At 45.2% G+C, this 15974-nt stretch overlaps 1 protein-coding gene across 1 annotated transcript in view; it reads left to right on the top strand.

Moving 5' to 3' along the window:
- Positions 1–15974, top strand: part of dcaf5 (ddb1 and cul4 associated factor 5) — a 119816-nt gene that overhangs the window by 15459 nt on the left and 88383 nt on the right. The window contains 1 exon segment of the mRNA XM_038784919.1: positions 7128–7271. Coding sequence (XP_038640847.1) covers positions 7128–7271 — 144 coding nt within the window.

Genomic DNA, 15974 nt, shown 5'->3' with positions numbered 1-15974 from the left:
CACCAATCACGCCAAGTTCAACTTTTGCAGCTGGGCCCAACTCTGCACCACCTGTATCCAAGATAGCTGCAGCTCCCCTAACCTCCTCTCCTTCCTCTGACATTTATCGGGACCACCTTGCATTTTCCTACATTCAACTTATATCCTGAGAAACAGCCAAACTTTGAATGTGCACTCCACCTATGTCCACCTCGCTCAGTCCCCATAATCCCGTAACCTAACCTGCACATTCCTGAACACTAAGGGACAATTTAGTGTGGCCGATCCACATAACCTGCACAACTTTGGACTGTGGGAGGAAACTGGAGCACCCGGAGGAAACCCACGCAGACACAGGAAGAACGTACAAACTCCACGCAGTCACTGACCCAAGGCTGGAATTGAACCCTGGTCCCTGGTGCAATGAGGCAGCAGTGCTAACCACTGTACCGCCATGCCCACTCAACTCAGTCAAATGCTTTCTCCGCATCCATTGCCACCACCGCTTGCACTTCCAGCCCCTCTGAAGGCATCATAATAACCTTGAGCAGCCTGTGTGCATTCGGTGACAGCTGTCGCCCCTTCACGAACCCCATCTGGTCCTCTCCTATCACACCTGGCACACAACCCTCTATCTGCAAGGCCAACACCTTTGTCACCAACATTGCATTCACATTAACTTTAAAATCAGAAGGAATGACCCACACTGCTCCTGGTCTTTGTCCTTAACAATCAGTAATATGGGGGCAGCATGGTGGCACAGTGGTTAGCATTGCTGCCTCATGGCGCAGAGGTCCCAGGTTCGATCCCGGCTCTGGGTCACTGTCCATGTGAAGTTTGCACATTCTCCCCGTGTTTTCGTGGGTTTCGCCCCCACAACCCAAAAATGTGCTGGTTAGGTGGATTGGCCATGCTAAATTGTCCCTTAATTGGAAAAATGAATTGGGTACGCTAAATTTATTTTTAAAAACAATCAGTGATATGGACGCCTGGGACAGCAGGGATGGATGGGGGGGGGGGGCACCAATCTGGACCCGATGTCTTCCCCGTCTGCATTGAATCCCCACTGTCCATCAGCTCTTTCAGCCCAATTGGGGCCCCTAATCCCTGTACCTTCTCCTCCTCCACTCTAGGGAACTCCAGCCCATCTAAAAACCGCCTCATATCCTCCTCCCCAGTGGAAGGCTCCAATTCATAAAGCGTTCGATAGAAGGCCTCAAAGATCCCATTCACTCACTCTGGTTCCAACGCCACTGTGCCAGCCGATCCTCGTGCTCCCCCATCGATTCCTCCACCTTCTGGAGTGCTAGGCCCTGCATCAGTTCCACTCTCTCGATAGCTGCTCTAAGCGGCTCCACTATAATAGCCAGGTCCTCTGAGACCTTCAGCCTCTGCTGCTTTGAATTTGAACTAAAATGCTGTAATTGACTTCAGATTGTAAAATACAGAATACAATGTGATTACACAAGTACAATTCATTTTAAAGTCTTTTCTTGCAAAATACATGTATATACATATACACACTACATATTGAGTGAATCACTTGTTCGAAAAGTTCACTAGCTGCTCTGTATACCGCTGGGCAAGCAAAGCTGCCCCAGAGCCTTCCCCCACCTTTTTCTGTGCTGTACCTCGATTATTCTCGTGGTCAAGCTGCTGCAGCTTCTTTGTTACACTCCTTGTCCAATAGGTCATAAACCGGCCCTAGTTGAGGAGTATTGCAATCCTTCAGTGCTTATACTCCTTCGCCAGCGTACACCCTTGCAGGGGCTGGTTTAGCTCACTGGGCTAAATCACTGGCTTTTAAAGCAGACCAAGCAGGCCAGCAGCACGGTTCGATTCCTGTACCAGCCTCCCCGGACAGCTGCCGGAATGTGGCGACTAGGGGCTTTTCACAGTAACTTCATTGAAGCCTACTCATGACAAGCGATTTTCATTTTCATTTCATTTTCAAATCAGATGGGGAAGGAGCAGAAAATGCCACCTTGAGCGGGAGCCACCAAATGTACGACCACTCACTCCATGGCCACTACCGGAAGTCTGATAGTTAACCAAGGAAGAGACCTGGGGACATTGTTGATCAGTCATCATAGGTACACAATCTCTGTGGTAGTTTTGGGAAAGTGCAGAGAATCATAAGGTTGTGGTCCGATTTGAGTACAAATTGAAGGATACAGAGGCTGCCAGTGGTTCAGGTAACAATGCTCTTGCATTATTGCATCCAGTTTAATTTTCACACAGTTAAGAATAAATAGGATCTGGAGGTAGTGAGTGTCGGGTGTCCGGGTATGTCCCATTATTCTGAGTATTGAAGGCTTGATGGGAAAGTGTCCAAGGTTTTTAAAGTGATTAAGTGACTGGATGCAAGTTGGATTAGGGATTTGTACTTTTTTCCCCCAAAATTTAGAGTACCCAATTATTATTTCTTCCAATTAAGGGGCAATTTAGCGTGGTCAATCCACCTAACCTGCACATCTTTGGGTTGTGGGGGTGAAACCTAGGCAGACATGGGGAGAATGTGCAAACTCCACACGGACAGTGACCCAGGGCCGGGATTCGAGCCCAGGTCATCAGCGCCACAGTCCCAGTGCTAACCACTGCGCCACCGATCTGCCGTAAGGGATTTTTACTTGATATAGATAGTAGGACTATAAATCTGTAGGCAAAACACCTGCTTAGAAGCCAGAAGTATTTCATGTGGCTTGTGCAGTATTGTTACCGTGCTTTAAAATAAAAAGCTGTCCATTCCGGAGATGAGATCTCCAGTTGTAAAGAGTAAGTTGCAAACTAGTTGTGATTGTGTTGGGGATTGGAGAGGAATCTTTCAGTATATTTCTTGAACTCCCCATAGATTTTATTTCTCTTTTTAGCCTTTCCTATTGGGTTAATGTTTGGAGATAAATCAATGGTATGTGAAGGCGTACTGTTAGCTGAATTGGTAGGTCTGATCTTATGCATTTATTGCCCATCCCTAATAAAATGATGGGGAGTTGCTGCGGGAGGGAATTCCAGGAATTATGTCCAATGCCAATGAAGGTGAATGACATCAAGACAATGTGAGACTTGGAGAGGAACTTGCAGGTTTTGATGTTTGTGTGCAGCTGCTCCCTTGTCCTTCTAGGTATTTGGGACTGAAAGTTTGGAAGGATCTGTTGAAGCATTCTGGATGAGCTGCTGCAGTGGATCTTGCCGATGGTACATACTGTTTAAGGTGATGAATGGGGTGTCAATCAAGCAGGCGGCTTTGCCATAGATGGTGTTAAGTTTCTTGTGTGTTGTTAGAGCTGGACTTGTTTAGGTATGTGAGGAGTATTCATTCCATCACACTTCGGACTTGAGCCTCGTAGAAGATGAACAGGCTTTGATGAGTTGTGAGGGGAGTCACTCATTACAGAAAACCCAGCCTTTGACCTGCTCTCATAGTTATAGAATTTGTGTGATTGATTCAGTTGCGTTTCTGATCAGGTGTAAGCCCGAGGATGTTAATGGAGATTCAACAATGTAAATGTCATTATATGTCAAAGACACTGATTTGACTCTCCTGTTAAAGATGGTAATTTCCTGGTACTTGTATGACATGGTCTTAACTTTCCACTTGTCAGCCCAAGCCTGGATATTGTCTCGGTCTTGGTGCGTGTGGACATGGACTGCTTCGTTATATCAGGACTTTCAAATGGAATTGAGCACTGTGCAAACATCAGCGAACATCCCCACTTCTGACCTTATGATGGAGGGAAGGTCATTATGAATCAGCTGCAAATGGTCGCCCTAGGACACCATCCTGAGGCATTCCTGCAAAACTCCTGAACTTGAGATGATTGCCCCCAACAGCCATAATCATCTTCCTTTGCACAGAGTATGACTCGAGCCATGGGAGCATTTTCCCTCCAATTTCCATTGGTTTACAGTTTACGAGAACTCCTTAATGCCACATTCTGTCAAATGTTGCTCTGAGGTCAAGGGCAGTTACCCTCTTTTCACCCCTGCAATTCAGCTCTTTTCTTTGGACCAAGGCTGTAATAAGATGCGGAGCCTTGTCATTTTGCTGTAATCCAAATTGAATACCAATGAGCAGGTTATTAGTGGGCAAATGCTGCTTGAGAACACTCAGCCATACCGCCTATCACTTTGCAGATGATTGAAAGTAGGCTGATGGGGTTGTAATTGACCAAATTGGATTGGTCTTGTTTTTTGGTGATATGAAATACCTGGACAATTTCCACCCTGCCATTTTATGATGCCAGTATTTTAACTGCGCTGTAGTGGCTTGGTAAGAGGCAGAGCTAGTTCTAGCACACATCTTTAGCACCACAACTGCGGCAATGTCATGGCCTGTTGCCTTTTCTGTGTTTAACACATTCAGTCATTTGTTGATATCACGGAGTGAAGCAAATTGTCCAATGACTGGCATCTATGATGCTAAGATCCTCCAGAGATGGATCGTCCACTGGCCGAAGCTGGTTGCATCTGTCTGTTTTGTGCGCAGCCCCTTTGGAGGGTCTGTTTATGAAAGATACAGAATGTGCATTTAGCAACAGTTACATCTTCAGCTCATCCCTGTGGAATAGACATCATTTATTTTTGGCGTATTGATTGAGACACGAATGTTAGCCAATGTACTGGGAGAGCTGTCATGCTTAAGTGGGCAAAAGAGCCTTTGGTTTAATGTTCCCCTTGGAATGTTGGTACATCTGGCAGTACTGTGCTGCCTAAGTACTTCATTGGAGTGTCAGCCTTGCTATTACGTTCAAGTCTCTGAAGTGGGACTTGAATCTACAACCTACTTACTCAGATGCAAAAGCACAACACTACTCTGATACCAAGTCACATAGTAAACCTTTCAACAGTGACTGGAACTCTATGCTCCAACATTGAGTTTGGAGACATGCTGAGATCGTGAAAAGCGCTATATCAGTGCTGAGCAAATGTATTCCTTTTGTGACCCCCCCCCAGCTGTTAAAATTGCTGTGACCTCAGTGTGAAAGTGGGTTGGGTGGGTGGGAGGACAGAGTTGGTAGTCGGATGAGGAAGTTGCAAAATCGCTTTGAAGGTTCTAAACTTTGCTCGGATTGATCCTCAGCAAGTGAGAGCAAATCTGTCTCCCTGTCCGTGATATTGAAACCCTTCATTTATTTGGTAACTTAAAACTGATAGTGTGATGTTGTAAAAATCTCCACCAACCCACTCTTCCTCTTTTATAACAACAAAACAATAATACAAAGCATCCAGACACACACATTGAGCGTACTAGTTATATTCACTAGAAAAATAGATATTGGAAAATTGTAATCAGACCACAAATTGAATTTTAAAGAGCACTTGTAGATTTATTACAATTTATTTCTTCAAAACGATGTCTGGGTATGTCAACCACAAAATGAGTATAGAAGTTAATCACATCAATATAAGGCGGCACAGTAGCACAGTGGTTAGCGCCGTTGCTTCACAGCTCCAGGGTCCCAGGTTCGATTCCTGGCTTGGGTCACTGTCTGCATGTTCTCCCTTTGTCTGCGTGAATTTCCTCTGGATGCTCCAGTTTTCTCCCTCCGTGTACCCGAACAGTAGCCAGAATGTGGCGACTAGGGGCTTTTCACAGTAACTTAATTGCAGTGTTAATGTAAGCCTGCTTGTGACAATAAAGATTATAACTTTTGGGAGGAAACTGTAGCACCCAGAGGAAAGCCACGCTGACACAGGGAGAATGTGCCGCCTCCGCATAGACAGTGACCCAAGCCGGATATCGAACCTGGGACCCTAACACTGTGAAGCAACAGTGCTAACCACTGCTACCATGCTGTCCGCTACACAGCACGCCAAGTATGATTTAACCAAGATTTGATAAACTTTGAGCATAACTTCTCTACTTTATACAGCTATCCCTTGTTTAGCACTCCTAATGTGTTCCTAAAAAGTGATGTGCCAAATGAAATCACTTTTTCATAATAACACACATAAGAGTGGGTTATATTTCTGACCAATAATTTTTACCGTAAAAACCTATTTGCTGCCTTGAACTTAAGTGGCCCTAAAACCCTCATACAAGTACGGACTCTTAATAACTTTTAATTTACCAACTCTTTGTAAATTAGATAGAATAGAACAGTACAGCACAGAACAGGCCCTTCGGCCCTCGATGTTGTGCCGAGCAATGATCACCCCACTTAAACCCACGTAACCCGTGTACACGTAACCCAACAATCCCCCCATTAACCTTACACTACGGGCAATTTTAGCATGGCCAATCCACCTAACCCGCACATCTTTGGACTGTGGGAGGAAACCGGAGCACCCGGAGGAAACCCACGCACACACGGGGAGGACGTGCAGACTCCACACAGACAGTGACCCAGCCGGGAATCGAACCTGGGACCCTGGAGCTGTGAAGCATTGATGCTAACCACCATGCTACCGTGAGGCCCTTACTTACTTACACCGTCCACCATATCCCAATGCTCCCACTTGCTGACTCTCCTGCTCACTACTTCCATCCCTTTCTACTCGCTTCCCTCTCCCAAACAAGCATGATGTGGAGATGCCGGCGTTGGACTGGGGTGAGCACAGTAAGAAGTCTTACAACACCAGGTTAAAGTCCAACAGGTTTGTTTCAAACACTAGCTTTCGGAGCACTGCTCCTTCCTCAGGTGAAATTTACCAAACAGCCAGTGTGAGTGTGGGCTCACAAAAGGAGAGTGAGTCGCAAGGAAGCAAATGAAGGAGTGGAGCGGGGGGACTGCGAAGTGGGAGGGTCGGATAGGGCAGTTGCGAGTGGGAGGATCAGTGAGTGGACCGCAGGAAACTCAAGTGAGGGCCACTTATACTGTTGGATCAAACTCACCAGCAGCAAAAATGGAGGCCTCTCCAACCAATCTTGCAATAACTAGCCAGACTCTTGTCGTAAAGCACACCAGTTGTAGTTTTATCAAAGTGACTCATGGCAAGACTTGCATTAGGGCCTGGTTTCATCTCCACAGTGGTCATTGCTGCCTCGGAAGAGGGGGTGCTCACCACCCACTCCGTGGTATATCATTGCAAGCCTTTCTTTCCGGAGACTTTATGTGGATAGAGTTGTCAACTGGTTTAATGTGATCAAAAATACTTGTACTTTTGTTGGACTAAAGTGTAACTTGCAATTTTGTTTGTTATGATAGGTGGAGATGACCGCCGTGTCTTGTTGTGGCATATTGATAAGTCTATTCATTCAAGAGCTAAACCAACCCAACTGAAAGGCGAGCATCTATCCAACATCTTCTGTTTAGCATTTGACAGCACAAATACCCACCTCTTTTCTGGAGGTAAGAAACCTTGGATCCTATGAAATGAAGATTATATCACTTAAACGTTGATTTATTTAAACATTAAATTATGTGGCTTTGCTAAACATAATTTACATATTTAGGTTATAGATAACTAACAATTTACGGAAATTTATGTCCAACTGTTCTTGCTTTCTGCATCAGCGGTGCTTCATCTGATTCGAAATCATTCAAATGGATTGTTCAACATGGATGTGTGTTAGTTTTATTTTCTTTGATATGTAGGCTAATTAAATGATTCATTAAATTTGTTCAAAATGGTGGAAGGGAGCTTACTTAACAATGCATACAACTGACCAGCATGAGAAAACTGCAGTTTTGATCAAATTTTGAATGGGCTACAAATTATTAGACCAAATCCTTTTGTCTGCTGTTGTGAATAAATGAAAGGAGACGTTTACAGAACAAAGACTGAATCAACTAACTTTCTCTGAGATCAATACCAATAAATTTTGGGGCAGCAGGGTAGCATGTTGGTTAGCATAAATGCTTCACAGCTCCAGGGTCCCAGGTTCGATTCCCGGCTGGGTCACTGTCTGTGTGGAGTCTGCACGTCCTCCCCCTGTGTGCGTGGGTTTCCTCCGGGTGCTCCGGTTTCCTCCCACAGTCCAAAGATGTGCGGGTTAGGTGGATTGGCTATGCTAAATTGCCCGTAGTGTCCTAATAAAAGTAAGGTTAAGGGGGGGGGGTTGTTGGGTTACGGGTATAGGGTGGATACGTGGGTTTGAGTAGGGTGATCATGGCTCGGCACAACATTGAGGGCCGAAGGGCCTGTTCTGTGCTGTACTGTTCTATGCTCTATGCTCTAAATTCCAGTGATGGACAATATAGAAGCATTGAAAATAGGCGAGTGCATTCGCCGTTCGAGCCTACCCCGCCATACTTTATGGTCATGGCTAATCATCCAACTCAGTAACCTGTTTCAGCGCTCTTTCTTCTTTCTCTCTCTCTCTCTCTCTCTCTCTCTCTCTCTCTCTCTCTCCCTCTCTCCCTCTCTCTCTTTCCCCCTCCTCCCAACACACACAATAGGAGAAGAAATTTCTCCTAATCTCAGCCCTAAATGGTTTACCTCGTATCCTTGGACTGTGACCCCTGGTTTTGCACTCGCCCACCATTGGGAACATCCTTCCTGCATCTACCCTGTCAAGTCCTGTTAGACTTTTATAGGTTCCTAGCGATCCCACCCTCATTCTTCTGAACTCCTTCGGAATATAATCCTAACCAACTCAATCTTCCTCACACTTCTGTCCCGCCATCCCAGGAATCCGTCTGGTAAAACTTTGCTGCACTCCCTGCATAGCAATAACATCATTCCTCCGATAGCGAGACCAAATCTGCACACAATATTCCAGGTGTGGTCTCACCAAGGCCCTGTATAACTGCAGAATGACATCCCTGCTCCTGTACACACATCCTCTCTCTATGAAGGCCAACATATCATTTGCCTTCTTCACCACCTCTTGCATCTGCATGCTTACTTTCAGCTACTGTTTTACAAGGACACCCAAGTCTCATTGCACCTGCTCCTCCTAATTTATAGCCATTCAGATAATCTGCTTTCCTGTTTTTGCTTCCAAAGTAGATAATCTCACAATTATCTACGTATACTGCATTGCAAATGCCATGCATTTAGCCACTCACTCAACTTCAAGTTCAGCTTTATTTCCAAGTCAGTATTTTATAAATCTGAAATTGAAGTTATATAGTGTTCCCGTCAGGCAAATCTGAGTTGCATTAAATTCTGGTTAATAAAGCATTGAAAGCCCTTTTATTTCAAACTTCTGTTCCCCATCTTGTTACGATCATAGACGAGCCCCATGATCCTGAACGATAACTCAACTATTTTCAATTTGTAACACTGTCAGGAAAAGTTACTCACCAGAGGAGTGAATACACTGACCAATAGGTACGTTTTATGTTAAAACAAATTAATCGCAGAATTAGCCACATTAGCAACAAAGAAATAGCTTTACAGTTAGTTATTACAGTTCTTAAGTAAAATAAGAAACCTTAACTTACTTCCTAAACCAGCCAATATATTCCAATTAAGCAAACCAATATAAATTAAATACCATTCATGAATAAAGTTAACAACTAGGGTTTTACTTGATTTTCTCTGTGCGCAATCTTTGGAGAGAGAACCTTTCAGGACCAAACTGAAACCCTTCTGTTCAGATCAGAATTCTTGGACCGACTGACTCTTCAGACAGACCTGGCTCCTCCCATTAACTACATCATCTGTACCCAAAGCATCTTTTGTCACTTCTTCTAAGATGTCCTTTGACTTGTTTAGCCAGGACCAAAAACCATGCCCCTCATAAATTATCTACAGCCCAGAGGTCCTTCAAATCTTTTTCTTAAATGTGTTTTATTACAAACGTGTATCAAAACAGGTTACAGCAAATAAACACCCAGGGAAACATACTTTCCCACAATCAACTATACAGTCTGTACAGATTTTCCCTCTTTTTCACCCCCCACCCCCCCCCTGCGACAAACAGCTCCTCAAACACGGTCACAAACATCCCCCACCTTTTCTTAAACCCCCCCTGCTGAGCCCCTTAATTCATACTTTATCTTCTGTAACTGCAGGAAGTCGTACAGGTCACCCAACCAAGCTGCTACCCCCCGTGGCGATGTCGACCGCCACTCCAGCAAAATTCGCCGCCTTGCAATCAGAGAGACGAAGGCCATGACATCGGCCTTCCTCCTCTCCATGAGCTCCGGCATCTCTGAAACCCCAAATATCCCCACCAAAGGCTCTGGGTCCACCTCATCCTCCACTACCCTGGCTAAGACCGTAAACATTCCCGCCCAGAAGCTTCCCAATTTTTCACAAAGCACACCAGTTGTAGTTTGACTTGTTCAGCCAAAACATGTGTGTGTGATTCGCTGGCCCCCTCCCACATCTCTCGCACTCACCTGCTACCCACTGAAAGAACCCACTCATTCTTGCCCGAGTCATATGCACCCTGTGCATCACCTTGAACTGTATCAGACTTATCCTTGCACAAGAGGAGGTCCCGTTTACCCTACACAGTGCCTCACTCCATACTCCCTAGTTTACCTCCCCTTCCCATTTCTCCTTGATCTTCACCACCCGCTCAGCTCCCTGCTCTCCCAGCCACTTGTATATATCCCCAATGTTTCCTCCCTTCCACATCCGGAAGCAGTAGTCACTCCAAATAGTCCCGGGAACCCCCTCCAGAACTGTCGCGCAAAGTCCGTAATGTGCAGGTACCATGGGCGGAATTCTCCGCTCCTGCGATAAATCGGGAAGGCCGTCGTGAACTCGGCCGAGTTTCACGACGGCCTCGGAGGCCGCTCCTCTCACTTTATTCACCCCCACCTTGGGGGCTAGGAGCGGCGCTCCGTAACTCTCGGCCGCCGGGCGGTGCACCGAGAATGACGCGACGGCGGCGCCTAAGTGACGTCAGCCGCGCATACGCAGGTTGGCCGGCTCCAACCCGCGTATGCGCGGCTGACGGCTCCAACCCGCGCATGTGAGGTTGCCGTCTTCCCATCCGCTGCCCCGCAAGACGTGGCGGCTTGATCTTGCGGGGCGGCGGAGAGGAAAGAGTGCGTCGCTTTGAGACGCTGGCCCGACGATCGGTGGGCACCGATCGCAGGCCAGTTCCCTCCCGAGCACAGCCGTGGTGCTCACTCCCCTCTACACCCCCCTCCCCCCCCACAAGCTTCAAACGGCACTTTGGCGCCCATGTTCACGACGGCAGCGACCAGGTGTGGTTGCCGCCGTCAGGAACGGCAGGCCGCTCGACCCATTCGGGCCGGAGAATCGGCGGTCGCCGTGAAAAACGGCGAGCGGCGATTCATCCGAGCGGCGGAGTGGGAGAATCGCGGGGGGCGCCAGGGGGGCGTGTCGTGAGTTGCCCGGCCCTCTCGCGATTCTCCCACCCAACGTGGGGAGCGGAGAATTCCACCCCTTAACTCTGTTCCTCTCAGCAGCTCTACTCTCTCCTTTAACTCCTCCAGACTGGCGAACCCTTCCTCCAAATACAAATCCTTCACCTTGACCAGGCCCACTTCCCTCCACCTCCTGTAAACACTATCTCCCCCCACCCCCCCCCCCCCCCCCCCCCCCACCCCAGCTCAAATCCATGATTGGGTCCTTCAAATCTAATCAATATTCTATTAGCTAGCTATCTGTAAACAGGTAAATGGTTCTCATGATCTATTAGCAGAACACACCTGCAAATCAATCATTACCTCACTTTTACAACACGTTGATCATCGCTCTAGCAGTCATACTGTCTGCATGCATCCTAACCCAGTTTTTAATAACATTACTGCAAAAAAATATAAAATACAACAATTTCTTGCATTCATCATAATCTACAGTACTACCAAACCCAAAGTTTCCCTTGTACAATGATGCCAGATCAAATAACCATCCCGTGTGTTCAATCTCCTGCAGCACCACCACCGTCTTCCCTCAAGCTCCAGGAGCCCCACCTCTGTAGTTTCTGCAGGCCCTAAGATGAGCTACTTTATATCAAAGACCTACCTCCAACTGATACTGAATTGCTGTAAAATGTCACGGGATAAAAATTAAACTGGTAAATGGTTTTCACCACATATTGGAGTTGAAAAATTCAATATCCAAAGCACCAGTCAAGGTCACAAAATGCTGTTTAATAAAAATGGAATTTGCCTTGCTCATTCACTGTAAATTTGTAACCCTGATGTTATTCCCTCCATGACATAAACGCTCCTGAAGTTTGGAAATGACGAATCCTCTGATTCATCACATATTAAGCCATGTGAAATCTACTAACATATAAAAATAATTCTGCTTGTTAAATATTGTTATTTCAAATCTTCATTATTACTTTAATTTCATTTACTTTGAAGCAAGTTCATATAATGAGGCAAAAAAGCCACTTAATTTTAAAGAAATCTATAAATAATGCTGCCGTTGGTTCATAAAGAGAAGGCCCAAAGAATGTCTGCACAACTGCAGCCAAGATGTGCACCATAATTCACTATTGATCAACATCTGAGCTAAAGTCCTTCATTACTTCAATAATTGCAGAGAATAAAAAAAGCATAGCTGAGTTTGAAGTGCTCCTTCTTTGCTGGGCCAATACAATTTACTTTCTGTCTGTGATGGCTATTCATAGACCGTTCTGACATTTTTTTTAGGTCAGATACATGCTGTGTCAGATACATGCTGTGTCTGTTCAACAGATAATCTGCATAATTTAATTGTATTGTTTCCTCCAATATTTTAATAGAATACTTTCATGAATTAGGTTTCCTCATTTTCCTTTCTTATGACATTGATAATTGTAAGATCGTGTCCCATTGAGTCTGCAGCAGCTCTTGGAAAGAGCAACCTACTTAAGCCCACGCCTCCACCCTATCTATCCACTAACCCCACCTAATCTTTTAGAGACTAAGGGGCAATTTAGCATGGCCAATCTATCTAACCTGCTTTGGACTGTGGGAGAAACTGGAGCACTTGGAGAAAACCCACGCAGAGATGGGACGAAAGTGCAAACTCCACACAGACAGTCACCCGAGGCCGGAATTGAACCCGGGTCTTTGGAGTTGTGAGACAGCAGTGTTAACGATTGTGCCACCATGCTGCCCACTTTGGTGTTGAACCTGTCAGTTTTCCTCTAACTGGCTCAAAGTCATGTGAGGTGTGGCGTACAGTAACATCTTTTGTTCTGTGGCAGAGACATTATGTTGATCAACCAAAAATTGGAACATTGCCGCTTTGGAAGTTGTTGGCCTCTATTTGCATTCTTTTAAGTTATGAAATGGTACAATGCCGTTCTGTGGTAGAGCAAGACAAGTTTCAGCATGGACAGCCAGGTTCATGCAGTTTTCCCAAAGAATAAAACCATTATAAGAGATGTCAGACAGCAAATGTAATTACTGAGTCTGTCTTTAAAGATTAGATTTCAGTATGAATAAGTCAACTTAAAAAATAGGAGCAAGAGTAGGCCTCTTGGCCCTTCAAGCATGCTCCGCCATTCAACATGATCATGGTTGATCCTCTAACTCAATGCCGTGCTCCCCATAACCCTTGACACTTCAGAGTCTCAAAATCCTATCTATTTCCTTCTTAAATATACTCAGTGATTTAGCCTCTGCACCCCTCTGTGGGAGAGAACTCTGAAGATTCATAACCCTATTTTAAAATAAATTTAGAATGCCCAATTCCTTTTTTCCAATTAAGGGGCAATTTAGTGTGGCCAATCCACTACCCTGCACATCTTTGGGTTGTGGGGGTGAAACCCATGCAAACTCGGGGAGAATGTGCAAACTCCACACGGACAGTGACCCAGAGCCGAGACCGAACCTGGGACCTTGGTGCCATGAGGCAGCAGTGCTAACCACGGCGCCACCTTGCTGCCCCATATTCACAACCCTTTTAAGTGAAGAAATTTATCCTCCTCTCAGTCCGAAATGGCCTACTCCGAATCCTGAGAATGTGATCCCTGGTTCTAGAACCTTCCTGCCCCCCCAACACCACCATGTCGGGGGCAGCAACATTGCTGTATCCAGTCTGTCCAAGCATATCAGAATTTTATATGTTTCAGATAAGTAGATCAGTAGATTGCTACATTGGATGTAATATTGGACTGAGCAATTGATTTTGCTGCTGTTGTATTATGGAACCCTTCATTTTACACTTGAAGTTGCAAAAGCTTCTCATGTTTCAATCCTATTTCTCCCTGTAATGTTTTTTGTGCTTCAACTAGCTGTTCCAACACTTTTTTTGTAGGCATGCTAAATCTTGCTGGGCTTGTTTTTTGTTTGTTAGAGCAGTGTCTCGATTTTTAATCTTTCCGATGTCAGTAGTCTTCATCCCTTAAAGATTTAGAAAACAAAAGACCATTAATTCAGGTTCAGTAACTGGAATCTAGTCTAGACAGTTGAGAGCATTTATATCAGTGATGGAATCAAATCTTATATTTTTCCTATTGAATTTACCTGCAACTGTTCCTCTAAACAAGCTGTGAACATTGCAGCTAACAGTGAAATTCTGCTCCAATATTTAAACACAATTTTTACACAAAACTCTACTCATCTGAGTGAATTTACCTTAGACTGTGGGGAGTTCTGGGCTATGTGTTGTTTTGCCTTTTACACACCATTTTCCACTGGAGGGCGGCACGGTAGCACAGTGGATAGCACTGTTGCTTTACAGCGCCAGGGACCCGGGTTCAATTCCCGGCTTGGATCATTGTGCAGAATCTGCACATTCTCTCCGTGTCTACGTGGGTTTCCTCCGGGTGCTCCGGTTTTCTCCCACAAGTCCCCAAAGACGGGCTGTTAGGTGAATTGGACATTCTGAATTCTCCCTCTGTGTACCCGAAGAGGCACCGGAGTGTGGCGACTAGAGGATTTTCACAGTAACTTCATTGAAATGTAAGCCGACTTGTGACACTAATAAAGATTATTAAAAATTTATTTCACTTCACAGCCTGCATCAGTTGATGCTGGTATGTCCTATCAGTAACTTCACTCCCAGGATGTTCACCTCTAAAAGGAAAGCAACACAATTAGTTGGTCTCATGAGGTATTTGCTTCCTTTTTTTAAAAAAAAAGCATCCTGGGGCTTGTCAGTCGATGTTCATGTTTTGTGCTTAGGAGTTGCTTTGGCACGTTAGGTCAGTTGTGCAGGGCACTATTGAAACCACACCTGGAACACTGTATACAGTATTGGCCACCTTATTTAAGGAAGGATGTAATTGCATTGGTAGTTGTTCAGAGGTTTATCAGATTAATACCTGGAATGGGTGCATTGCCTTATGAGGAAAGGTTGGACAGACTAGGCTTGTATCCCCCGGAATTTATAAGAGTAAGAGGCGACTTGATTGAAACATACAAGATCCAGAGGGGCCTTGACAGGGTGGGTGTGGAGAGGATGTTTTCTCTTGCGGGAGAATCTAGAAATAGGGATCTCTGTTTAAAAATAATGGGTCACCCATTTAAGACCGAGATGAGGAGAAATGCTTTCTCTCTGAGCTCTCTTTCTCCAAAGACGGTGGAACCAGAGTCTTTGAATATTTTTAAGATCGAGGTGGATAGATTCTTGGTAAGCATGGGGATGCTAGGTAATCGGGGGATGCAGATTTGAGGTTACTATCAGGTGAGCCATGATCTTATCAAATGGCAGAGCAGGCTCAAGAGGCTGAATGGCCCCCCCCTGTTCCTTGTTTGTATAATGTAACAGCCTTCATTAACAGCAATCTTCATTATCCTATTGCAGAATCTTGGAAAGGGTAGAATTTACATATTTTTAAGTGGGATTATTTTGGTTACTGGAAGTCTCTGCTGGAAGGGATTCTTTCAGCTGCCTATCACTTTTATCACAAGAAATACATGCTGCTGCTAATTAGCAAGTTCCTACTTGAAAGTTCAGGATGAGCTACTTTGAGTGATATGTGCAAAGTTTGCAGAGGTAGTGAAACACTTCATATTAACTGCCTGGCTATAATCACAGAATCAACACTGCACAAAAGATGGCCATTCGGCTCCTCGTGTCAAAAAGTGGAGGTTATTTGCCCACATGAGCTAATCTCACTTTGAGAGCACTGTCGTGCCAAAGATATGAATAGATCAGCAAGTCCTGTCAGGGCAACTGATGTTAAGTAGCCCTATGGTGATCAATAGATCAATTTAATTGTGCAAGACTCTTTTGTG

The sequence above is a fragment of the Scyliorhinus canicula genome, chromosome 2 (genome assembly GCF_902713615.1).
Source record: "Scyliorhinus canicula chromosome 2, sScyCan1.1, whole genome shotgun sequence".
NCBI classification, from domain to species: domain Eukaryota; kingdom Metazoa; phylum Chordata; class Chondrichthyes; order Carcharhiniformes; family Scyliorhinidae; genus Scyliorhinus; species Scyliorhinus canicula.
The sequence above is the reverse complement of the archived record's forward strand: the minus strand, read 5'-3'. Positions and strand labels throughout refer to the sequence as shown.